General features: G+C 41.7%; 1 protein-coding gene across 3 annotated transcripts; it reads left to right on the top strand.

Annotated features, from left to right (window-relative positions):
- Positions 1 to 1393: 1393 nt before the first annotated feature.
- Positions 1394 to 9059, top strand: OSR2 (odd-skipped related transciption factor 2). 3 transcript variants are annotated; one of them, XM_068525840.1, is made up of 4 exons: positions 1394 to 1764; positions 5793 to 6561; positions 7633 to 7732; positions 8475 to 9059. In XM_068525840.1, the coding sequence occupies exons 2-4, from the start codon at positions 5906 to 5908 to the stop codon at positions 8655 to 8657; spliced, it is 939 nt and encodes a 312-aa protein (XP_068381941.1). In that variant the 5' UTR covers positions 1394 to 1764; positions 5793 to 5905; the 3' UTR covers positions 8658 to 9059. The 3 variants fall into 3 exon arrangements, with proteins under 3 accessions (XP_068381941.1, XP_068381942.1, XP_068381943.1); XM_068525841.1 differs by having other exon boundaries at positions 8557 to 9059; XM_068525842.1 differs by lacking the exon at positions 1394 to 1764 and adding an exon at positions 5140 to 5412.
- Positions 9060 to 27238: the final 18179 nt, after the last annotated feature.

The following is a 27238-nucleotide window of genomic DNA, read 5'->3' on the forward strand; positions in this document are numbered from 1 at the left end:
CGAAGGAACGAAAAATTCTACTTACCTCTGCATAAATAAAATGGAAGGGATTTTATCCTAATAATAATATCCCGTAGCTTCTGCCTGGCTTCCCAATCATAGCTTGACCTCTTGACAGGTTTTAAGTCTTCTGCTTGTATTTGTCCACTTCCCCGCACGATTGAGATTATTTTAGTTGTGTTTTGGGCGGCACATCCAAAACCACATTTTGGCAGAACACCTTTGAATTGTACAGCCTCTTGGCTTGCAGATCTGCGCCCCTCAAAGCGCGGACTTGCAGGGGGCTAACGTAAATCGCCTCTGGCGAACTCGTCTGGGACGAAGGGCGTTTTGCTCAGTGTTGCTCACGCAGATCTCATCTGGAAAGAGGCTGTTTAGAATGAGAGTATGTCACCCCCTGTCACTCGGTCACCCTACTTCCAGAGTAGCTGAAGTGCATCCTGCAATTACACTCACAGAGGACCAAATCTTTAGAAGAACCTGAAAAATGTATCACTACACTTCAAATTCGATTACGTTTCCTGGCAACTGAACAATGAACTCTGTTTTTTGCTGGGAATGAAGATGTACACGTTTGAGAAGCTAGCATAATATTTTCCTAAATATTTTAAATGACTGCTCTTCACCCATTCCAGATGGATTCTTTATTGTTTGCCAATGGGTTGCAGATGCCCACCCCTTTAACCAAGTTGGTTAACTGTTTATGAAATGTACATTGGCTGATTAAAGCTTAAATTTTGGAAGAAATTTCTCCTGGGATATCCCACATATGTCTTTGCAGTAATTACGAAATTAGTCAATTGTCACCTCTATAAACAAACTTCGTTTTGAAAACAGCAGGCGAAAGCAGACTACAGATACAGTCATAACTGACCAAAAGTATGTACAAAACTATTTAAAATTGGAGGAAGGGTGATATATGTTGGAGAATACAATCTAAAAGTGATTGATTTTACCTACGAATAAGATAGTTATGTTAAACGTGTTAAGATGTGGAAATTAACGCGGCGAGCGCGCCAAGTAAAACTACAAAATGCCCTTTGAGTTTCTCTGCGGGGTCTTCGGGAGGCAGAAAGCCAGTTGTTCAGTTTCTAACATTATAAGGAAAAGTGGCACCGAGAAGGAAGGGGGTGGACGTTGTGTTTGTGTGTGAGTTTTGAACTGAGTCACCTTGGCTCTGCCTCTGTAACAGAGAAACCTCGAGCAAACCTGTGCCTTTAAGACTCAGTTGCTATCCAAACACAAGTAAACAGAGTGGACCATTAGCGGGCGCCGGGCGCGGAGGAGGAGCCTGGGCGCCGGGGGCCCAGCGCGGCTGCGGGACGCCCGCCCGAAGGGGAGGCGGGGCCGCTACTAAAGCCCGGGTCTCCGGGCCGCGAGCAGCCTGGGGAGGGACGCGGGCGGGGACAGAGCTCGGCGTGCTCGCTGCTGGAGGGTGATGGCCCTGCGAGGCTGCAGGCTCCGACCTTACCCCGAGTCCGCGGCGAGAGCCTCGCGGAGGCGCGAGGTTCCGGGCGAGCTCTGAGCGCGGGCTCCAACCACCCTGGGTCTTTACACATTCTACGACCACTGACTCGGGACGAAGGCGAGGATCCGCTCTCGTTTTGGCTGCTCGTCGTCCTCCAGATCATGTCCGCGGCTCCCGGGACTCCGCGCGGAAAAAGAAGTTTGTCCGGCGTGGACCCAATGACCTTTCCAAGCTGTGCGCCTCACTGCCTGGACCAGGTCTGAGTGACGCTGCCCAGGCGGACGTTTCTGGGGGAGGTGAGTGTCCGCTCTGGGAAGGGGCTGCAGCCACCCTAAGGAAGGCAGGCTGCAGGGGGTGCAGGGGGGCGCTCGGATTCTCGGTCCGGCGTGCCACAAGTTCAGAAATTGTGAAAAGAAATCATACGGACGCACTCCCGGGGCATTGTATTTTTCACTTTATCGGATCCCAGGCACGCCACTCCCAGCTAACACGCAACGACACACGCTTTCACGTACTGTTTTTAGTTTTGTTTTGCGACATTTAATCTAAGCACTCAGCAAAGCTTCTTCTAAAAGCTGATCTACGTACGTTGAGATGAAACCCCACAATCTCATGTTCTTTCTCACCCTGCCATAGTATTGCTGGTCCACCCGTCCCGGGGAAGCCGCGGCAGAGCGGACGGGCCGCGACACACAGTGCCTGCCGAGCCAGCTCGTTTCAAGGGAAAAGTAATAGTTCAGTCCTAGATAATTCTTCAGCCTTGTGCTGGCCTTTTGATTTTCCTCCCATCCTCTAGTCCTGGAGGAGGGGGCAGAAGGCAAATCCCCCTGGGGTTTAAACACTCGGATTCTCGAGAAGTAGCAACAGAGCAAGGAGTTGTGTTTGTATGGTGAGGAGGGAGAAAAAGGTGTTTGTGGAGGGTGCGCTGGCTCTGTCTCCCTACCTGTTAGCAGGGAACAAAAGAGGGCTGGAGTTTCCCGGAGCGAAACGGCGCAGACAGCTACTTTCTCTGCTAAACAAACTGCAGTCCTGAGCAGAACAAGAAAATTACTCATGCAGGGGGAGCGAGGGAGCAGAGAGAAACAGAACCCAGATTATGCGGAAGGCATCTTAATTTAATTAACTCCTTGGGAAGGCAGAGGCGCAGCGAAGGGGCAGGAACTTCGCGGCCCTTTCTCTCTGTTCACCTGATCCAATCTGGCCATTTTAATTTTTTTTTTAAAATGATCTCCTTAGATCTACTTGGAGTATAGCTCTCTGATTAATGTAAAATTTTATTGTGGCTTGGGCTGAAATTCAGCGAGCCTACGGATTCATCAGTCATTTCTCTCAGACACCAACCCACAGGTGTTAGCAGATGACCCCTGACTGTATACGATTTTTAGATAATAAAGTGTAATAACACATTACCAAAGAGCGAGCCTCCTTATCAAATTACTATTTTTTTCTCCAGTGTTTTGAAAGCTTCACTGAACTGAAATTAGTACGTACACCTCTCAGTTGTTGACAGCAAGTGAACTAAATTTTACAAAACATCTGTACATGTCTGGAAATTCCTGTGAAGAAGGCTGATGAAAGAAAACTAGTCTCAGCTCCACGGAAATATTTATGTCTTTTCGTTGGTTTAAGTTTCTTTCCTTGCAAAATTAAAAGTAACCAATGGTCTGAAACGGGATGGTGTAGAAGTGACAGCAGATGATGGCTGTTATTGCCTGAAACTGAGTGTGAGAACTACATGCTCAGCTCTAGACAAAACGAAAGTACTTTAGATCTCTGCATTGACTTAAAATATCTTTTGACATATATTTCCAGCTACTCAACAGGAGAGTGGAAATCTAAACTCCCTAATTCTTTATGGCAAAAATGTTTAATGGATATTTAGGGTTGCTCTGTTTGTGAAGGATTTGCTCTTCTTCTATGAAGAAACTATTTGTCCTGCAAATTAAAATGAATACACACTATGAAATAGCACTTTTGTGCCACCATGAAGCTGAATTATAAAAGAGGCATTAATTTTGGGTTATAAACCATTTGGTGGAAAGGGAAGGAAGATGGCACTCAAGTTTCTGCTGGCGGAATTAACATATAAGCTTTATGGCAGAGTTCACTTTGTGCATTTGGAATCAAGATCACAGGCCATGATATTCCTTCAATCGATAACACACCCCACACACGTACACATACATACACGGAGAACGTGGTGGGAATTGCACTTTGCCTCCTGTATTTATTTCTAAGAAATCCAGTCTGGGAAAACACCCAAATAATAATTTCGGTTTCCTATGTGGGGAGGCCACTTTTTAATACTAGGGGAAAAATAATATTTTGAATCTCTAGAAAATCCTCCTATGCAAAAAGAAGGAAATAAAGGTATAACTTATGATTTTTAATGGAAGAGGAAACAAATAGATTACCAGGGATGTTAGTAGAATCTTTTTTTTCCTACCTCTCTAGGAGAGGGCTTGAGGGTTGCCACTGAACAAAAATGAATTGTGATTTGTGGTGGGAAAGTTTATTACTAATGGAGGTTTACAGTTTCGGTTGAACGGTCTGACTGAGACCCTCTGACTGTTACACACCTCTCATTAACTCCCGGCCTCAACTCCCAGACCGCATACCACTGGGCAGAAGCGGTTCATTAATAAATCCCTGTCTCCAAGCCGTTCCAAACAGGGGAGGAGGGAGGGAAGGTGTGGGCCTCGCAGAGGCGGCCAGATTCTGCCTGGCCAGAGCGCTGTGTCATTAGCGCAGCCCTCTAAGCCTGCCCTCAGATAGAGCCACAGACAAGACTTCACAGCACGCTAGAGAAGAGCATTTCAGGCGCAGAAAGCGCTGGTGGCAAGGAAGTCTGGACAAACTCTCCCATCTTCCTGCTGGGTTCAAAAGCCAGGCATAAAGGTTGATGGCTCACATAGGCCTGCCTGCCCTTCTCTAGGGAAAGCGCTTAACTGTGAGTCCCAGCCCCTGGGGAGCCACCTTCAGAGGCACGGCCCAAGCCGCAGAGCTGGCAGAACTCTCTGCTAAAAAGGGGCTGGTAGTGGGAGAAGGTGGGCCTACCCTGAAAGCAGATGAGGTGCCCTGGGAAACTGGGTCTGAAAGCAGACCTCCGTGTTGGCACTGGGGCTTCAGAGACAGGCATGTGCGTGCGCCCTGCTTAGGCCCAGGCCGCAGACCCCGGCCGGCTTCCCGGTGGCAGAAGCAACGTCGCACTCAACTCCAGGCCGACAAACAAGCTTCCTCCAGGCAGGCAGAGGCGCACCGTACCCGATCTGCTGTGGCTCCCCTGCTGCTCCTTCTTTTTTCCTCCCCGGGGAACACTCTCGCCTTACCTCTCTTCTCTTTTCCTGGGGCCTGGCCGGTGTAGGAGCTTCTCCTGGTGCCAGGTCGAGAAGCGCTCGGGCCTCCCGAGAGCTTGGCGCTTGGTCCTGGATCAGGGACTTTCTCCACCCCCGCAACCCCCCACTGAGCCTGAACCATCTGGAAGGGATCTAGGTGGGGGGTGGGAGGAGACGGCCCCTGGGAAGGTGGAAGGGGTGATTCTAGGCCTCACCGGCCCCCCCGAGGTGTCACTTTTCTTTCCTGTGGCCCGTCACCGCTGATAAATGGGACAGAGGCAGAGGAAGGAAAAAGAAAACCTCTGAGGTCAGCGCCGGGCGAGGCGAGCCCCTCCGAGGGCCCCGCAGCCCCAGGAGCGCAAAGTGCGCCCGGCTGCGCTCCAGCACCCCAGGCGCGGTCCGGGTGAACGGCGGTCGCCGGGCGGGTCGACGGGCTCGGGGCGCAGCGCTAGGAGCCGCCCGGCCGAGCCAGGCCCTCACGCCCGGGTCAGACCCACAACCCAACGTTCCCCGGGGAGCTTGGAGGCACGGCGGCAACAGAGGCTCAGCCCGGGCCTGTGGGCGTTGGCACAGCGGGGTGTCACGGATGACCAAGCTTCGCCCGATCGGGTAGCGGTGGGTGGGCTGGACTGGGTGCCGCCTCTGCTGTAGCCCCTGCCCACCTTTCGTTCTCCCCGGCCCGGATCTTCGGCTCCTCGAATCAGTGCGTGCCTGGAATCCGATTTTCCCACGGGCGACCCGCTCGCCGCCGGGGACCACTTTTGCCCCGCCTGACACCCTGGCCCCGGGGGCTGAGCTCGAGCTTGGGTGTCGACTCGCCCGCCGGGCAGGCTCTCCAAAGTTCCCTCACCACTCCACTTGGGGGCCTCGGAGTGGGTAGGGAGGGGGACTTAGAAGGAAGGTGTTGTAACCCACGCGGCGCCAAGGGACAGACCGAGCAGGCTTGGATAATAGTCACGACTTTCTCTCTCTCCCCCGGCCATTTTTAGGGTTTTCTCTGCGCGCCGTTGTCCTTCTGGGTTTTCGCCGGAGCCCCACGCCCAGCCGCCTCTGAGTCCTGGAAAAAAAGGGTGGCTACCTCCGCCCCCCAGCACCCCGGAAAATGGGGAGCAAGGCCCTGCCAGCGCCCATCCCGCTCCACCCATCGCTGCAGCTCACCAATTACTCCTTCCTGCAGGCCGTGAACACCTTCCCCGCCGCGGTGGACCACCTGCAGGGCCTGTACGGTCTCAGCGCCGTGCAGACCATGCACATGAACCACTGGACACTGGGGTACCCCAACGTGCACGAGATCACCCGCTCCACCATCACCGAGATGGCGGCGGCGCAGGGCCTCGTGGACGCGCGCTTCCCCTTCCCGGCTCTGCCCTTTACCACCCACCTCTTCCACCCCAAGCAGGGAGCCATTGCCCACGTCCTCCCAGCCCTGCACAAGGACCGGCCCCGTTTTGACTTTGCCAACTTGGCCGTGGCCGCTACGCAAGAGGATCCCCCTAAGATAGGAGACCTGACCAAGCTGAGCCCGGGGCTGGGTAGCCCCATCTCGGGCCTCAGTAAATTGACTCCGGACAGAAAGCCCTCCCGAGGGAGGTTGCCCTCCAAAACGAAAAAAGAGTTTATCTGCAAGTTTTGTGGCAGACACTTTACCAAATCCTACAACTTGCTCATCCACGAGAGGACCCACACAGATGAGAGGCCGTACACGTGTGACATCTGCCACAAGGCTTTCCGGAGGCAAGATCATTTGCGGGATCACAGGTAAGGTGGGGAAAGAGGTTGGCCTGGGGAGGGAAAGACAGTTTATTCAGAATACCGAATCCTGATAGACATTGCAAGCGTCACTAAAATCCCCTCTGAACTAGAATATATCCCCCAAAGCCCTCCCCAGCCAGCCACAACCAACCCCCGAAATTTACCTTTTTCCTCAGCGGGCCCCTGCTGCCTGTTCTTGTTTGGGATACAGGAGGGCCACCCCATCCTTACGTAGTTAAAATCTGCTGGGTTGGCCTTGGTCCTGGGATCGGTTTTCCAGTTTCCACCGGGTCGACCTTAGGGGGTGGGGCAGGTAGAGCCAAGAAACCTCGAAGACTTTTCTCTGGTGGGTGCAGGTCCTGCCTGCGATAGGACCATTTCTGGAAATCTCCTCGGCCACCTCCACTGGGTTCCCTCCCTTCCCTGACTCGCCCCCAGGTGCGCCCCAGAGCCTGCCACAGGGACCTTTCTTTAAACTTATTTGCGGGGGTCTCGAGATCACTGAATTTAGAAACGGCTCTTCGCATTCCCTCCACATCTTCAACTATGCATTAATCAAAGGCAATTGAAGAAATACTATAATGTAAGTGTTTTCATCCAGTAAAAACTTCCCAGGAGTGGGGGTGAGGGTATCTTTTCCCTGGACTCTACTTGCTGTTGTTACCCCAAGGTAGGACTTCTGTACCGATCCTCCGCGGCTTTTAAGGGGTTCGCTAAAATCAGTCCCCCTAAACTTGGCCTTGCCTTACATCCTGATTTGACCAATTTAAATCCCAGAGAAAACCGTAGAGGCCAAGAAGAGCTCGTTCGGCACGATTTCGAGCTCCAAAATACGCCAGAGAGGGCGATCAAGTGTAGATAAAGCCGGCGTCCGGTGAATGTTTTGAAGAGTCTGGTTAGTTGAGGTTAACCATAAACAGAATTACACGGGGGGGCGGGGGGGGTGTAAAAACATAAATAATGGAAATCCTGTTTCTTTTCTTTTTTCCCTCATGACTTCGTTTAAAGTAATTGCAAAAAGAAACTCCTCACCGTGGTGTTAAAGCCATTTCAATGAAACCTTATATTGATTTTCAGGTATATCCATTCCAAAGAAAAACCCTTCAAATGTCAGGAGTGTGGGAAAGGATTTTGTCAGTCTAGAACTCTGGCTGTTCACAAAACTTTACATATGCAGGTAAGTTTGTTTTCTTGTTTAAAAACAGTGACTGGTTCTGTTTTATCATTTTTGCTCTAGAAAAGGTGTTCAGTGGCAGGGTCTTTCTCATAAAAGGCTCTATTTAGATCAGTTTTCTAGGTGGAGAAAGCAGCACACAGTTTTTTTATACATGAAATTAATTTTATTTAACAGAAAACATTTATGTGTTTTTCTTAAAGAACAAGCCACTCTCACTATTCTAAATCCTAATTTTAGAATTATTATTTTTTTCACCTGATGTGCCCTGCATTTAAAGCTTTCGTGTTTGGGAGGAAATAAAGGTAATTTTGATAATGGAGGCATGGTGAAATCCCATACGTTCTCTCCCAGGGGCCTCATAATTTGTAGTTTTCAGAACATTGAGGAATAGTTTAATTTTCCACCAAAGAGGAGCCTTATTACCCGAGAGAATGTCGTTCCTTAAGAGAGGATTAGAGTTTTTCCTTCCCCCTTTTCCTGCCTATGACATGGTGATGAAATGTAAAGAGCTGGAAATCACAAAGCCCACCGCGGTTATCAGTGTAATCCGGTCCCTGTGTGTGCCTGTGTGTGTGTTTTTGTGATTGGAGGATTAGGAACACAGATGTGTTCCTGCAAGTCTCCTCTTTGTTGTCGTGCGCGTGTTCTGTTAACCTTGTGATACGGATAAGACAGAAACTATTGAGAAGGGTGCCGTGGTGGTGTGAAGGATTAATCCTTTGCTTGCTTCACATCTGAACAGGAATCTCCACACAAATGCCCCACATGTGGAAGAACCTTTAATCAGAGAAGTAATCTGAAAACTCACCTTCTCACCCATACAGACATCAAGCCCTACAGCTGCGAGCAGTGCGGCAAAGTGTTCAGGCGAAACTGTGATCTGCGGCGGCACAGCCTGACTCACACCCCGCGGCAGGACTTCTAGAGAAGCCCCGGATCTGTCCCGGGCCGCCGCCGCCGCTCCCCTCCCCAGACACCTCTCCACGCCTCCCACCCGGGGGGGCCACCCCCAACCCTTCACTGACCCCAGCTCTTCCCCAGCTGCAGCCACACCGGCAGCTCCAGGGGGTTAACTCTTCTTCCCAAGGACTGAGAACTGTAGAAAGCCACACAAGTACATCCTTTCACAAAGAGCATATGCTAGTGTCTTGTAGATATTCACAGCTCATTTTAGAGCTCTGTACATAATGTTGTGGGTCTCTGTTTCGTTGTTTTGTTTTGTCTGTTTTTGTATCTTGTTGGATGCACCTAGGTATGGAAAATGGAAACCAAATTTATCTTTAAAGACTGTATTTTCAAAAATAAAATGTTTTCTTGTTTGTTTCAACACTCCTGCAAAAGTGCCTTGCTATTTGACTTCTGTTTTTCCTCTGGATTCTGGAAGAGTGGCATGTCTCTGAAATATTAAATATTGAAGGGCATTCTTTATCCCAAGGTTTCAAAAGTAAGACTTCTCACAGTTCTCTTACTGAAACTTCACCTCTTCCCTTTTCATACTGTGGCATTTTGGAATTGGTCAACTGTGCTGTCTTTCTGCTTTTTGAAGATATTAAAATTGATACCCATGAGGTTTTTCCTGCCCTTTTGTTTATTTTAATTCCTTGTGTATTATTCCTTCAGATAAAAGCAATATAATAATCATTATTAATAACAAGGCAACTCCAATGGCTGACCCATTTGAAAACACAAGGTGGGAAGAAGCATATGGAAAAAGCAGAGAAGGGAGCTTCTCACCACTTCACTTTTAGAAGTCCTTGACCTATTGTCATAGTTTATGATGGGCAACTTCTCTTGCCATTAGACTTTGAACACTATGATTTAGCTCTATAGACAGAGACTTTACTCCACCTTTGGGGGAAAAGTCTAAAATCCTGCTACAGAAGAATGCAGGCAGGTACAACCTTCAGAAGATGGGGGACAAGAACAGAAAGGAGAGACTACTTAGCTATGTTTGCACAAAATATTTTTTCCCAAGGGTAGAGACCTTTTTTTCTAGAAGGTTCGTATTTCTCTGCAAAGCAAACTGAGTTAGGTCACTAGCAAGGTTTCCATCACTGGTTGGCCTTTTGTCCCTGGGAAAATGCCAGAAGTACAGGTTATTCTGTGTATAGAGCTCATGGCAAATATGTAATCACCTTCTGAGGCATTTCAGTTCTTTCCCAAATGGTTCTGGTGGAATATGACACTAATATAATGACAACCCCATGTAGGATTCGAGTGGAAGGCTTTGGATGCAGACAAACAGTAGTACTATTGCAGAGTCCAGAAGGGAAATAATTTCTCTTCAAGAGGGAACATTGGAGGAACTTGTGGCCCAGTGGCCCTGTTCTTGCAAACTTTAATACTGAGCAACAGGGTGAACTAGTTATCCTCAGATTTTTTTCATTTGTGTATTTGTGTGGGCATGGCATGTTTCATCATCAGGGAGATACCAGACAAAATGCCCTATGTTTGTACCTTAGAATCCTCCAGAAGAGTAGGTAGAGATTTGGGGACTAGACTCAAAATTCCTCACCTGTGCCTTATTCAAAACAACTTATGAGGAGGTTTCAAAAAGCGTTCCTGACTCACGGCTTATTCTGTTCGCAGGGTGCTGGCTGGAAGTCACTTCCTCTCATGAGAGATCAATTCTCTCCAACAAAATGTCCACCCACTAAGTCTGTGTGTCTAATGCTCACACAAACGCATTTCCCAACATGGGATGGGCCCAAAGGCTTCACCGGGGAGGGGGTGGGCAGGGATGGAATGTGGGGATGCATGTGTGTGTGGCATTTAGAGGAATGAAACTGTTTGTTTTCTTTTGTTTGTACAGAATTAACTCAGTGACCTCCCTACCCCTACTCCCTCAAGATCCTGCCCACCTTGGCACAGAAGATTTGAATACTTTAGGGCAGGGTTACACATTGACTGTCCCTAGAGCTCCCCTAATCCAGCAGGCTTTTTCCATGTAGTCAGCCTCACTGCCCCACCCACTCCAACCGACTACCAGTGACACAATTCCGTAGCACAGGGTTCAGTCGAATTATCAAAGATTGACCCTTGCTCGATATCAAGCTCAGGCATACCCTTGAAGTCCCTGTCACAGGGAAATACAGATAGGTGTAACCAGAATACTCTTCCTCTCCATTTATTTTTATTGAAAAAAATGGAAATCAGAAGTGAATGAGGAAAAACAGAGAAGGTGGAGAAAGCAGTTTCCCTTCCCATATACATGCTATCAAAAGTTCAGGTAAATTTATTTATGCAGTTATTTCTTTAACAAATATTTATTTTGTGCTCTTCATGTGCCAAGCCCTGTGCTAGTTTCCAATGATTTTCATGATCAGTTTCTGCCTTTCTGCATCTAGTGGCACATTTTTGGAATCTTGACTACTTAGATAATTTAAAAACCTATAATAGGGCTTAAATTAATGGCCCTCTTCAATCCGGACTCTTAAACCCAGCGTCCATCTAGATTCAGAAAGGATCCAGCCTCAGAGTAGACTCTTTCCACATTCTTCATGATGACAGGTAAACTTTTGAACAGTGGGTTCCTCTCCACATTCTGAGTTTTGTTTTCTTCTTCTTTACACATCCAAGTATGCAGGAAATGATTCTTACATGAGACAAACTTATGAGACATCATGGGGGAAATGATATCTTGTAGCTTATGAAATTGATTTGCTGTTTGTTTTTTTTGGGGGGGGGTTTAGAAAAGAGTCATTATCTGAGATTTAGATTAGCCCGTGTTTTCCTTACACCCTCTACCACAGTCAACTCATGAATCAATACTCCTGGCCAGAGACCAGGAGTGGGAAATATCATGAGTCATAACCACAGTGCTGAAGAACTTCATGAACAACAGTTAAGTATTTAGTTGTGACTTTAGTCTCATTTTGTAATCTATGTGTGGGATTTAAAAAATAAGTTCTATAAATGAATTACATTGTAATCAATTGTTAATATAAAATTCTGAACGTGTGTTAGGTGTACTTATTGATGCTAATATTGAAATGTAGGTCCTTGTACTTCTAGAGCTTGATAAATGTACTGATTAAAATTATTATTTTGACAGGCATATCCTCTCTTACATGAGGAAGCTTTCCAAAATTTGACTCTAAGACAACTAAATATTTAAAAAGTAAACATATTTAAAAATCTCAAATTATAAATGGGCCCAACCATTACTAGTGATGAAACCAGAGGCAGTTACTGGAGGTTTCTTCTACTGTTCATTTGTCAGATATTAGCATAGACATTTGAACTTCTTCACTTAAATCATGTTCAGTCAGGGGCCCTTGCCCCAGTTTTGATTCTGGAAGGCCCTTGGGAAACATTAGTTCTTGAATATTGTCAATGTGATAGACTAGGTGCATTTAGATTAAACACAGTGTAGAATCTACAGCAAATTTTAACATGAGAAGTGAATTACCATGGCATAACGGGCTGCCTTTCTTATTACCAAAGTAATTTTATTATAATAAAGAGAAAAAGTTGATGAAACTATGTAACACTGCAAACAGGAATAGCTCTTGTATTTCAGAGGATTATTTATGTTCACCCTTAATAGCGTGTTATGTTGAGACTGTATTTCCCAATTTTTCCTTCTGAAATGTAACTTGCCACTGATAACCACCTCTGCTGACAGCAATGAGCAATAAAGGGAGTGGAGATTCAGAATGATTCAGCTTTGATGACCTGAGATATTTCAAGTTCATTCCTGTTTCTTTTCTTTATTGCTTGCTTTCTTCCCCCCAACAAAAATTACATTACTATCTAGGCTATGTAACTTTTTTATTTCTTGAAACTATCCAAGGCAAAAGCAATAGTGAAAAACTGTAAGTAACGCAAGTAGCCTACAAGAGGAAAATTGTGTAGGAAGTTATAATGCTACATCTGTTAGGATGCTTTCTGTTGCAAGAAACAGAAAATCTGACTTAAAGGGGCTTAAACAATAGGGGATTTATTTTCTGACCCAACAAGAAGAAGGGTCCAGGGATGTGTGATTGATTGGAGTGACAAGATCATCCAGAGCCCAATTCTTCCTACTTCCCTCTTCTTCCATCTTCATTGTGTAGCTGGCTCCCTTCATGGCCACAAGATGGATGCAATAGTTCCAACCACCAGCTCTAGTGTTTCCTTCTCACACACATCCCATAGGCAGAAAAGGGGGTTACCTCTTTCTTGTTAACCACTTTTTAAGAACTAAGAATCTCTCCCATAAATCCAGTCTGTAGACCTGCCCTCATATCTTATTGGCCAGAATTAGGTCGCTTGCTCCTTCCTTAGCCAATCACTAACAAGGGAAATAGAATTACACCGTGATTGACTTAGACTACATAAAATTCACCTTCTGTGCACCAAATGGTGCCAGGATTCCCTGAAGTTCTTGACTGCCTGAAAGACCTGAGCTCTGTTAGCAAGGAAGAAAGGAGAACTGACTATTGTGAATATTAAGCAGATGTTAAAAATGAAGTTTCCATTAATAACTGTATGTTGGAAGATGCTTATGTTATAAAAGCAGGATATTTGATGGTATATACCGGTATCCCCTGCTTTTTGAAAGTTCGCTTTACTTCACTTCACTTTCACAAAAGACCGACATTAGTACCTGTTCTTGCTAACTGGAAAGAAATCCGAAGAGGATTTTCACTTTTCCGAAAAAAGGAGAAAATAGCATTCAGCATTTGTTTTGCAGGAGCTGTTATAAAGGCAGTGCCACACCCTGAGCAGGGAGAGTGGCACCACCAAGGTCTTTCTCCGGGAACTAGACTCAGCATCTCAGCATCAAGCGGCCATAGCTTTGAACTCTGTCTCCGAGCATCTGTGCTTTATCTCAATTTACTTTGTGCATGCATTAACAAGATGTGTGCTAAGGTAATTGCTTCTTTGCTTTACACCATTTCTTAGGAAAGGTTTCTCAGAAGGCTCTACTTCTGGATAGTGGGGTAAACTATATAACCAAACAAAACCTTCAAGAGACTAAGCAGAAACAAAGACTAGCAGAAGATATACCAAAATGTTAACAGGAGCTATTCACAAGTAACAAATTAAGGGTCCATTCTTCTTCTCCTTTTCTTATTTTTCAACTCTTCCACAATGAATATGTTACTGCTATAAAGGAAAATGGTAATAAAGGTTATTTTTAAAGTCCAAGATAAAGCCTTAATTTCCTCAATATTTTTGTATTTCATTTTGCTTTATTGCTTTTGACCAGTCTTTGCTTGTCACTTTTCACATCCACCCTCATGCTTCTTCTAAACCATTCCTTTAATTTAGTTACATATTTACTTTAACTTTCCTTTTCTTTCTTCCTTGATTTCTATTCAAACCTCCTTTTCCTATCTTTTCTCTTCTCTAGGTTTCTGTATCCTGGTCCTTTTTTTCCTCCCCTTTAAGAGCTCCAATAATTCCAGCTCAGTGTTCGTCCAGGGTGTGATCATTAGAATTACCCAGGGTACTTATTTCTGGGCCCTCTCTAATTCAGGGGGTGAGTTAGAATTCCTGGTGATAAAGACCCAGGACTCTCTATATTTTAAACAAACACTTCAGGTAGTTCTTACATGTATTAGAAACTGAGAACTTCTGTATTAGACATCATCATCCCCTTTATCTTATCCATCAGCCATTTACTATGTGCCTACCATAATAAACATAAAACAAATCTCAACCCCCCCCCCTTTTTTTTTCTCACTGTCCTGGAAGTTGTCAATTTTTTCTCTTTCTTGGTTCCTACTACTCTTCCATAGTCTCTCCATCTACTTTTTCTTTTCTATTGCTGCTGTCCACAAATTTGATTTTTCCTTTTTACATGAGTAGATATCTTTTGCTTTGATGTTTTATTTTTTTGTCTTTCTTTGTTCACTTAATCCACTCACTAATTTATGAAGCAGGAGAAGAAAGAGAATGTGATAATTGATTAAGATGAGAAAGTCACAGAGAAATTTTTTACTTCTTTTTTCAATTGGTGTATTGAAATATTGTCACCAGATGACCTGTTACTTTGGCTTCTGTATGAAGAATATTAATTTGCTATGAGTAATGTTTTAGGTGTTGAGGTGTGGGTGTATGCTGGTTTTAAGATCAGAGCTAAATGAAATTGGGTTTTTTTTTTTTTTGGACTATTTATATTACCATTACACTAACATTTTAGTGCAGGAGGCCATTTTGTGATGGAAAGAGCCATGGACATGAAGTCAGAAGAAGGATTTAATTTTTTTTAAGCTCTGGAACTGTTTACAGACAAGACATTTAACCTCTCTGAGATTCAGTTTCTCACCTATAAAATGAAAATTTGCTCCACATAATAAGGTCTTCTCTAGCTTGTAGGATGTATAGTTCTCATTGAGGTAAGCATACATGCATTGTTAGGTAAGTATTGTTGACTTCACAAAAGCTAGAAAATACCAAGAAATCATATCACTTCGCTCCCATAAATTATTTTATTAATTCAGTAAAAATAAATGTGGGTTTGCAAATTAAGCTCTACTTAAAAATGTTATATGATTTGTCTTCCTAAAGCACCTGAACTCTTTTTTTTTTTTTCTTTTTGGCTGCATTGGGTCTTCGTTGCTGCCTGTGGACTTTTCTCTAGCTGTGGAGTAGCAGAGGCTATTCTTTGTTGCAGTGCACGGGCTTCTCACTGCGGTGGCTTGTCTTGTTGAGGAGAACAGGCTCTAGGCGCACGGGCTTCCGTAATTGTGGCGCGTGGGCTCATTAGTTGTGGCACGCAGGCTTAGTTGCTCTGTGGCCTGTGGGATCTTCCTGGACCAGGGCTTAAACCCGTGTGCCCTGCACTGGCAGGCGGATTCTTAACCACTGTGCCACCAGGGAAGTCCAGCACTTGAACTTTTAGAGACTCTTTAGAAGACTGTTGATTGAAAGTAATGTTTTTAAATTGAAAAATAAATGTATTTCTTTATTATTTTTCAGATGATAAAACAGTCATGCTTATTGTAAAAAAAATTCAAATAATATAGAAGGGTATAAAGTAAAAGTCTTTTATTTTTCCCTCCTCCATTAATAACCCTCTTAATTCCACTCCCCAAAGGTAGCTGCTATTAATATTTCTCATATATCTTTCTAGACATTTTGCTGTGGATATGCAAATGTAAGCACATACTTAAAAGCATACACACACAAATATGATCACATTATAATATTATTTTGCAACTTGCTTCCCCCATCCCATTTAACAATAAAACAATCTATATTGGTTCTGTTTTTCAATATCAGCACAAATAGGTATTCTTCTAAGGTAATGGAAAAAAACTCTAAGGATTTTTAAACCTGAGGATTAATTCTTTCATTAGAATTTAATATGGAGAAATAGGAAAAAACATTCTGTTACTGAAGTTATTTATAAAACGCCATCTTTAACTGACAACCTTTAGTCCCATATCTTAATGACAGCGGCTGAGAGAGTGCCTGAGGGTTTTGAAGACTCTTCAAGGTGTGTCATATTATGGTTCACATCAGTGCACACTGATATACCTCCCTGGCAAAAACTGAAAGATACAGTTCTTAAATCCCCTGGTGACCCATTATCCATGGATCATTGACAAGATAGAATGTAATAGCTCCTGTCTTTTTACCAGGGTAAACTTCCCAGTGAAAGTATACTGTTCATGCCCTACATCTTTTATCTAAACAAGAAAATTAATCTATGAAAAAGAAACTATATTAAGTAGATAATACAAATGCTCTCATTTTCTTTGTTATATTTTAATATTTATTGAATGAGGAAATATCCATTGAAATATAGTAGCTGTTTAACTGTAGAGACAGACTTAAAAACTTTTCCTATATCCTACCTTTCCAAATAGATCATCTGAAATTCAAGGCAAATGAATTGCACAAGATCAAGAATTTGGAACGTCAAGTTAAACTAAGATACTTTGCCCATTTAAGAACAGTGTTAAAACAGTAGTTCAATTGGTACTATGGGTCAGAATTTAACGTTTCCCATTATTTTGCTATGGTCTGAAAAGTCAGTGCTTCTCTATCCTAAAAATTACTTCACTTGTGAACTGGGTCATAGTCATAAGCCTTCAGAGGGACTTATTCACAGACATCTGCAATATTTACCATGTGGCACTGTGTTTTTGCAACATCGCACATTGACAGCGCTGTGTTGTAAATATCATTATGTGATGACAGGACATGGCCATGTTTTTATGTGATTCTGATCTAGATACATCTGAATTTCCCTATTTTATGTTAATCTTCTTGACTTCTCTAAGGCTTCTGCCCCATTTCTGTCTGGCTAGAGATAGAAAAGGTCAGAAATAAAAAGATGATGCTCTTGTCAACTTGGTTAACACTTCATTTCCTGCCTAGGTGAAAAGAAAAAAAAAAAGGAAAAGGGAAATAACTAGACCAACTATCTCCATAAAAATATAGGCAAGTGAATCACATATTGTAGCCTAGACTAATGAATTTGAAGAGGCATAGCCCTTCAACCAAGCGATTCCACTACAGAAACTCAAGCATATCTGTAGAAAGAGACACGGGTGAGAATACTGTTTGAAATATTGTTTACAATAGGAAAAACTCAAAAGAACATAAATGTCTACTGACAGGAAAATGGATAAATAAATCATGAATATTCACGTAATGGAATAGTAGTTAAAATGGATTAGCATTACATGTATCAGCATGGATTAATCTCAAGCACATAATGTATGAAAAAAAAGCAAGTTGCAGAATAACAAGCATATAAAGTTTGAAGACATGATATGTAGTTTATAAAAATGTAGTAAAAGTATAAAACGTTCTTGGAAATAATAAACATCAAATTCTGTATAGTAGTTACCTCTGAGGAGAAAGAGAAAAGAAATTGGGAACTGGTACACATTGAGGGGGACTCCAATTTATTTGATATATTTTTTTAAAAATCTGAAGCAAATATAGAAATTGTGAAGATGGCAAATTTGAGTAATGCATGTAGGGGTGTTTATTATATTAGTTTCTATACTTTTCTATATGCTTGGAAATTTTCATAATAAACATTTTCTAAAAAAAAGAGGAATCAGGTTTTAGCGTTGAAGGGGACTTTAGGAACCATCTAATACTAGATATTTAATGAGCAGCTACTCTGTGAAACTAGAGATACACTGATATACCAGAAAGACAAATTCTCTACACCCTTAAAGCTTACATTCTACTGGAGAGAGGCCAAATAAAAATATACACATGTAAATATACAAAAACAGGTATTATTAAGGACAGCATGGAGTATTTTATTTCATTTGAGGATGAGGCAATTGAGGCAAAGAAAAGTTAAGTGATTTTCTCATGGTGCAAGACAGTTCTAGAACCTTGCCTTCCCTCTTTGCCTTCCCACATACTTCTATTTTCCCCTTGTCACCTGTTAACTTATTCTAATTATTCATGGTGTTAGTCACAAACTCATTGACAATGTCTCACTTGTTTTGTAGACACCTTCAACTGAAGATATAAGGCAAAAGGCACAAATTTATCAAACGCTAAAACTTAGCTAAATAAGATTTAAAATTATTGAAATATTTTGAACAGGACATTAAATTTACACAACTTTCTTATTAGGTAGATCAGGATTATCTTCATTTCATGGGTGAAGAAAGAGGTGAATGGTAGTGGGGTGAAGTGAATTGCCTAAGGCTCTGTGGGAAATAAGAGTGACAGCTTCTGGATCAGAATTCAGAACTCTGACTAACCTAGTGCAAAATCCTTGAGTACCTTTCTTTCTGATCTTTCTTTTCAGGTTGATGTGCTTCACTTCCACACATCCTATAAAGTCAACACTGCTCTTGAAAGTTGTAAGAAGAGGGCCCATAACACTAATATTTTGTCAGACAAATTGAGCATTTTTTCACCTTCAAAGTTGCAAATTTATTGATAAAAATGTTTCATGTAAGTTTTTGTGTCCATCTAAGTGTGCAAATCCTTCTCTCCAGATAGTCTCAAAGAATGTACAGGAAAATAATTCTCCAGACTGCAACTATTCTATTTAGAGCTTTGAAGACAGATTTCAGGTGAGCTTCTGTCCACTGTTAGCAAGTAAATGGAGTGGAAGAACAGAATGATTATGGTGACCTAATCTACCTACGTGGTGTTAAGACATCCATTCTACTTATAAAATTCCAGCAATTGTATAGTTTCTATTAATTATCTTCATATCTATTATTAAAATAACTGTTTTAAAATTATGATAACCAAAGGTAATTGTTTCAGCTTCTTCTTCCTGTATTCATTAAAAAAAACAGTCACTGGGGCTTCCCTGGTGGCGCAGTGGTTGGGAATCTGCCTGCCAATGCAGGGGACACGGGTTCGAGCCCTGGTCTGGGAAGATCCCACATGCCACGGAGCAACTGGGCCCGTGAGCCACAACTACTGAGCCTGCGCGTCTGGAGCCTGTGCTCCGCAACAAGAGAGGCCACGATAGTGAGAGGCCCGTGCACCGCAACGAAGAGTGGCCCCCGCTTGCCGCAACTAGAGAAAGCCCTCGCACAGAAACGAAGACCCAACACAGCCATAAATAAATAAATAAATAAATAAATTTTAAAAAGTGAAATTCTAAAAAAAAAAAAACAGTCACTTAAAGAAATGAAGTCTTTATGGGGAAAATTATTCTAAGCAGAACTTAAATAGTCAACAACAGAACGTAGTATGGTCTAACACTATTGCTTCCCAGGAGTCTATCAGCAGACTTTACCCATCACTATACACTTTCCTACGAAGCTGATTATAGGGTTATGCTGTAAGTGCTCAATATTGACTGGTACAGGAAGACTCCAGAATTACTTATTATCTTAATTTTCCAATGAATTCTTTCTTTCCTTGGCTGATGTGTGAAGCTAGGCTTCTAAGGACTTCTTCAGTGTCCTTATTAAGAACATCTGTAAAGAACATCAGAATGAAGTGTTGAATTTCACCCATTTGGATTTCATTAAAGTGTCTATAGTTGTCAAGCATTTAGAAAGTCAAGACACTAAGAGTTTGGGGTTTGACCCAAAGGAAATTGGTCCTCATTTTAAGGCTAAACAGGAGGGATAACTGAGCCAAAGTTTTTTAGGGAGATTTTTTTAAAAAATCATTCATTTCAGATACATGCCCCTAAAGAATGAGAGCTTAAACAATCATACCTAATGATAAGTTTTCCATCTTGCCAAAGCAAAGTGTAGGTTTATTGCAGAGTTCTTAACCCAGAGTTCATGGACTTCTAGTGGGTCCATAGGCAGACCTCAGAGAGTCCATAAACTGTGAAATTTAAGCAAAATTTCATGTGCATATACACACGTGTATCTTTTTTCTGGGAAGAGGAAGCTGTAGCTTTCTTCAGATTTTCAGAGACAAATGTGATTCAAAAAAGATTTTAAAATGTTGGTTTGTTTTCTTATATATTTAGGTATCTTAACATTCTCAAAGTGTCTGAATGAGCGAAGTTTTAAACTTCTCTTTTTACTAAGAGTACATAAATGTAAATAACTTTTAAAATGCTAAAAAGGTAAACTAATTTTTAAATTAACAAATGACCAGAATTTTGGTAATTTTTGAAATCTCAGTTATGACTAAATTAACCTACGTATACACTCTGATTCAAACAGGTTTAACAAAAGTAACCTGCTTGATTATTCAGAATAACATAAAAAGAGTAATTTGGTTGAAAAGTGAAAATATGTTGTATTAGTAGTATGAAGTGATAAAAAACTTAAAGGAGCTTGAAAATTTTCCATTGTATTTAGTAATAATAATAATACTATTTGTTTGGTTAATTAATTAATTATGCTCTAATTAAAGTGGCATGAATTAATTTATATTGTGCTTGAAATCCACCTTGAGTAAAAACAGCAATTTCATTTCATAAAGAACACTAAGTACAATTAGTGAAATTCTAATGTGAAAAATCCACTGGGTATTTTTAAGTTTATAACATTTAAAATGAATACAAAATAATCTGATCACCATTACATTAATTCTAGCTACAGTTATATTTGGAACAGTTGGTAAAATTTAAGAGGTCATATTTTAAGTTCAAATACAATACATTATTTCGTCTCTGCATGTGATTTTTAAAAAGCATTGTTTTAACTGGATCCTATAATTACATTTGGCTTTTAAAATAGACTATTTAGTATTAAACTAACAACATTTTTTCAATGTGGTTTTCCTAGTGAATCATCCACTTTAGACTGGACTCAAAACACAGAATGCAGAAACACAGCAAGAATCTTTAATTTATAGGCTATCTGCCACTTGTCTTTGTTTCATATTGCAAAAAATATATAAAGTTATTTTTATCCCGAGTTAAACTTCAGAAATCAGTCTATTTTGATTTATCTTTGCTCCTTGTGCAGCAAGCTTTCTTTGGCCACTTCCTTGAATTACCGATCCGCTCAGATAGTTCTTAGCTTATTATACGTGAAGCTGGCTTATTTCCAAATTAACTTGGCTGGTCTCTTAATCTTTCCCATCTTCTCTCAAAACTCCTGATCAGCCCTCTTGATATTCACCAAACCAAACTTAGTTTCCAGACTTCACATTCCCCTCCCCGCCCCGCACTCCCTTGATACATATACTTTATTTTATTTATTTTTAAAATAAATTTATTTATTTATTTATTATTTTTGGCTGCATTGGGTCCTCGTTGCTGCGCATCGGCTTTCTCTAGTTGTGGCAAGTGGGGGCTACTCTTTGTCGTGGTGCGTGGGCTTCTCATTGTGGTGGCTTGTCTTTGTTGCGGAGCACCGGCGCTAGGCCCGCGGGCTTTAGTAGCTGTGGCATGCAGGCTCGGTGGTTGTGGCTTGCAGGCTCCATAGTTGTGGCTTGCGGGCCCTAGAGCGCAGGCTCAATAGTTGTGACACGCATGGGCTTAGTTGCTCTGGTGCACGTGGGAGCTTCCTGGACCAGGGATCAAACCTGTGTCCCCTGCATTGGCAGGTGGATTCTTAACCATTGTGCCACCAGGGAAGTCCGATATATATACTTTATATCATCAACCTTTCTTTTCTTATATTATTTTTCAGACACTTTGTTCTCTCTTCAAACTTTTTCCTTCTAACTTTGCCTCAAAATATTTTCTTCTTAATTTGTCTTTAAAACATACTTGAATTTAAATATTAGTGAAACATGGACTCTTGTCTGTTCTTTGGCATCAAGTTTATCTCTTACTGTTTAAGTAGGGTTAAGAATCAGTAAAGTTATAGTGTATGAATTTTATCTCAATAAAGCTATTATTTAAAAAAACCCAAAAAACAGTGTAGCAGAGAAAAAAATCCAATAAAGTACAGGAGTGTACAGTGAAGTGTTTTGAAAGATATAAACTGCAATATGGACCCTAGATATTTATCAGTATTGTAATTACTATTACACGCACTGTTTAGCTTTACAAATTCTCTGAAGCCTTCCTATAAACTAATAATTTAAACTCCCCTGCTAACTCACTGTCCTAGAACTATTTATCCAAATGCAAGCTATGTGAAAGCTTCTAGCACAACGGTTGGCATATAATAAGTGTCCAATAAGTGTTAGAAAACAAAAAAAGTTAAAGTACAATTGATAGAGTCAAATCATGTATATTAGTATAGGATTTAAAGACTAGAAGAATTTAACTTATGCCTAAAATAGTCAGGAGCCAATTTAAAGTTATATAAAAAAAATCTTATTCTTTGATATTAGAGATAATATATGCTGTAATAGTAATAGGGTTGGAAAACATCAGATTAAGAGTTCATTTTTCAGGCCTTACTTAGAAGACTATTTGTAAATATCAGTTGAAAAATGGTTTTGTAGAGTAACATGATGATTCCCAATCAGCTTTCTTCTCATTATGGGGATCTCACAGTTCTGGTGAACAAAGAGTATTTATTCCAACATGGTTCCTCCTTTTGAAAAGAGAGAGCAACTTTTAAATTTACTAGTAAAATATTTAACAGTGAATATGCAGTTCAAGATGTTTTAGTTGCTCAGAAGGTGCTTTGTTTATTTCAACCCCAGCTCCCTCTCCAGTTCTCAACACCAATGAAGAAGGAAACATTACTTATCAAAGAAGTTAAGGACCAAAGCTGATGAGCACTAATTTGCTAGTCAGGACAGCTAGCCTATGTTCAAAGTGGGGGTCTTCATTATGCTTCAAGAATAGAGATGTCTTTGGATTGGAAAGGAACTTTAGAAATGACTTTGTCCATCCCTCATATAGTATTACTAATAGAAAGAGCACCACTCACTATCTTACGAAGCTGCAGATTCCATTCTTATATAATGCCAAATGTTAGAAAAGTCTTATGCTCAATTCAAAATCCATCTCCTTGCACCTTCCAATGATTGCCCTCAATCCTGTCCTCTACTTCCCCTAAGCTGTAAAGTTGCAGGAGGGGGAGAGGGAGGAGAATTCCTCTTATATAAACAGATGAGATTATTTGAGTTGCACTTTGTAAAATGTTTAGAGTTGTTAGGGAATGGTGTCACCACACCACCAGGTCCTCAGAAAAATGCATTGCTTATTCTTTCTTTACTTAGATTCTAGACTAAGAAGTTGTCATCTCTCTCATCCAAATGTGTCAGTGAATTTAGCAAATTTTCAGTCTTCCAGGGAGATATGTCAACAATTACCAATGAATCAATGTTAGCACACCTTATGGGAGGATGGAGAGGGAACTAGAAGCTTCATTGCTTTATTTCCTTCTGTGGTGGTATGGTAGGAAGGAGGATTAACTGCTTTGAGCTGAAGCCTTACTGGGTATGAATCCTTTAAACCCTTGGCCCAGATTAACTGAATGATCCCAGTGTTGAGCACACAGTTGATCAAGAGTACTTGTATCACACTGATCTGCCTCATAACAAATCTGTTTGCAACCTCCTACACATTTAATGAGGAGATTCCATTGTCCTCCTCTTGCAAGTTCTAACTTGCTATATCCCTATCTTGATTTAAAAGGGCCTGAATTGCGTGATAGTATCTCAATCTGCCAAAGACCACAGCTTCTTCATTAAAAAAAAAAAAAAAGAAATTATTACAGATCAGGCAGCAGGACTCTTACAGTGTACACCTGGTTGGCCCAGGTTTGGCTCTTCCTCATCTATTAATTCATCCAAATAATAACTTCAGGGGCTTCCCTGGTGGCGCAGTGGTTGAGAATCTGCCTGCCAATGCAGGGGACACGGGTTCGAGCCCTGGTCTGGGAAGATCCCACATGCCGCGGAGCAACTAGGCCCGTGAGCCACAACTACTGAGCCTGCGCGTCTGGAGCCCGTGCCCCACAACAAGAGAGGCCACGATAGTGAGAGGAGAGGCCCATGCACCGCGATGAAGAGTGGCCCCCGCTTGCCGCAACTAGAGAAATCCCTCGCACGGAAATGAAGACCCAACACAGCCAAAAATAAAAAAATAAATTAAATAAATAAATAAATAAATCAAATAATAACTTCAAAAAAAGTAAGAAAAAATGAGTCACTCTGGTACCAAGCCTGAGATAATGTATATCAGCTTTGATCACATGCTCTGAGGTTTGGGAAAACGAATTATTATAAACTGGGTATCATCCTCAGCTCTTCCCTGGAAACACTTTTCTTAAATGTTGCTTTTGATCATATTTTTAAGATGAAATTAAGGATTCCTTTTCCCTAGTCATGTTTTCTCTCGAGCTAAAACCTTATGGAAACAATCCAATGGAATTATACAGCTATGGTTCCACTCACAGGAGCTCTTGGTAATGATTAAGTTTGCCTGGACGAAAGAATATGGAATAGGTGTTTGCCTCGTGGGTGTGTCAATGGGGGCGCCCTTTTTACTTTTATACAACCTGAGGTCCTATGAAAATCCCTGAGACATATCTGCAACCAAGAAATTCCTCTGACTGAATTTACTCCAATACTTCTCATTCATTTGATAGTCATTCAACAAATATTTGAGTATCTCCAAGTGTCAGGCACTGTCTTAATCTAGTATGAGAGACAAAGAAAAGAAAAACATGAATAAGTAAGTAAACATTATGATCCAAGTATATGTTGTGTCTATGGCAATATGTAGAAGGTTCCCTAGTCAGAGGGAGAGGAAGGGAGGGGATAATGGATACTCACTGGAGAAGGTAAATGGGATTTCAATGAAGAGGGAGCATTCACAAGACTTTCTCCAATGGAAGTATGCTATCCCAGTAATGATCAGACAGTTATGACAAATACGTTTCCTTTAAAGCATAATCCATGACACAAAAGTGTCTTCAGACTCTCTGAGACAAAAAGAATTTTGTAGTCAAATACATCTGAAACTTCACAATGCACATTAACAGTCAATATGTCTCTAAGAAGCCTAGTAGGAAAGAGATCTGATTAACAAAGTATAACCCAGCATTTCCCATACTGCCCTGACAACAACTCTCCTCTTTTTTTCTTGGGGGGAGACCTATTGCCATCCTGACAGATGCCATTAAAAATTTTAACCTAAAGAGAATAATTTCCCATGAAAAATGGATGTTGTGGGTCAATGAAATACATTTCAGCTTTTCTATGCTTCACAGGTAAATATTACCATAAAAATGGTTAATGGAGATGGCTTTAGAATGTTGCAAACTGGACCACAACTTAGAGTCTCTTGCTTACTGAAGCTCTGTGCTGAGCCCTCAAAAAATCTGCATAGAATCCCTACCTCAGAGGTAAACCGACTGGAGCCCTAGGGCAAAATATGTCTCTACATTCCTTGAAACAAGTGTGAAGAAACAAATAAAAGAACTGCCATTATGAATTCTACTAAAGCCATGATCAAAAGTCTCTATACTTTGAAATACCTAATCATATTACAGGATTAAAAACACATGAGTGAACACTAACCAATAATTTATTCATTTCTTATATCTACTTACATCTTTTAATTTTGAAAACATAAATTTATGGTTCTTTCTCGATTATACTGACAAAACCTTTTTCTTACTTTCCATCTGGTAGGTCCGTTTTGCTATACGTCTTGTTGTTGTACTTGGACTACAGTCATTTTCTGGCTTTATCCAAACTCACTTTTCAGAGTGACTTTTGAGTAGAAGAAGGGTTATGAAAGACTAAGAAGAGTTTGTATAAGAAGTCTCATCTTTTCTAGGAATTATGAAAAGGGTGTAACCCTCATATGAATGTTGGTTTTATTTTGTTGTGTTCTAATAAGGCTCTACTGTTGAGGCCATAGTGTAAAGCCATACTCGTAGAGATAGACATGATCCTCTCTGAAGAAAGTGAGCATCCCCGTATCAATCGTCTGGAAGGGGCAGTTCCTCAGACCGATATCAAGATCTTGGAAGGTGGGTCTTGGACTTGGGTGAGAACTCCTGACTCCCTGTGGGATCACACTCTTGCTGGACTTTTAGGTATACTGACTATTTGATGATGCTCCCTGGTGGTATGGAAAAATGGCTTCTCCCAAGGGCTAGGCAGGAAGGCAGGACCCCTGTAGGGCATCCTAAGATGAAGTGACACCCTTTCAGATTATCAAGTTTTATGTTGCTCTCTGTGTTCATTCCCTTCTAGCTATGCCCAAGTCTTTAGCAAAGCCTTATAATAGTTTAGCCTGGCTCAGGTCTCTGTTGTACACTAAGGACCTTAGGTGAGAATTGGGAGTACATTTTCAGGCCAAGGAGCTAAAGAGGAGACAGTAACTTGTTAGCATAGTTATATGTAGTTATGGTTATTAATAAGGATAATAACTATCAGGTATCGAGTACCCATTCTGTGCCAGGCACTTTACATATGCTATCTCATCTAATCTTCACAACAATCCTCAGAGGTAGGTTCTATTTGTGTCCTACGTGGACAAGGAAATTGAGACTCAGAGAGATTACAAATTTGCACACATCCCATAGCTACTGGGAGGTGGGATTTCAATCTAGGTTTCATCCGACTCCAGAGGCTGAACATACTCTAGTCAAATTACTTAACTTCTCAGAACTTAAGTTTTTCTGTTTGAAAACATCCACCTTCTAGGGTTGCCATAAGAATTCAGTGAAATAATGTATATAAAGGTCCCAGGCCATTGACTAGAAGACAATAGGTATTCCCCAAAATGGTGCTCATCATTATGTTTTTCTTCTGCCTTTCTGGACATTCCTTCTTAATATCTTTGAAGGCTTCCTCTTCTTCGGATAGCCTGCTAAATTGTGTTTTCCAAATTTGTTTTTTAACTAGGCACTTTCCTTAACCCAGGGCTTCAGCTACCATTTTTATGCTGGTGATTTATAAGTCTTTACCTTCAGCCCTGATCACTGCTGAACTCCAAACGCAGATATCCATTTATCTGACATCTCCACTTGGATGTCTCATAGACACACCAAATTCAATATGTCCCAAACTGAACACATCATCTTTCTGTTCCAATTCTGGCTCTCTCTCAGTAAATGGCATCATCCAATCTCCAGATACCTAACCTAGAAGCCTGGGAATCTTTCTCTATTCCTCATTCTCACTCATCCCTCACACTCAATTAGTCACCAGGTTCTCCCAAGTCTCTTTTTATTATCTCTTGTATCAGTCCCTCCCTCTCTCCCTGTCCTCCCTGAATTTCATTTCTAC

This window comes from Eschrichtius robustus, chromosome 17, assembly GCF_028021215.1.
Source record: "Eschrichtius robustus isolate mEscRob2 chromosome 17, mEscRob2.pri, whole genome shotgun sequence".
Classification (NCBI taxonomy): Eukaryota; Metazoa; Chordata; class Mammalia; order Artiodactyla; family Eschrichtiidae; genus Eschrichtius; species Eschrichtius robustus.

What these genes read in the sequence shown, in the direction of transcription:
- OSR2 (XM_068525840.1), top strand. Translation starts at nt 5,906, where the DNA reads ATGGGGAGCAAGGCCCTGCCAGCGCCCATCCCGCTCCACCCATCGCTG. An exon ending in GATCATTTGCGGGATCACAG is followed by an intron (nt 6,562 to 7,632) that starts GTAAGGTGGGGA and finishes ATTGATTTTCAG; the next exon opens with GTATATCCATTCCAAAGAAA. An exon ending in ACAAAACTTTACATATGCAG is followed by an intron (nt 7,733 to 8,474) that starts GTAAGTTTGTTT and finishes ACATCTGAACAG; the next exon opens with GAATCTCCACACAAATGCCC.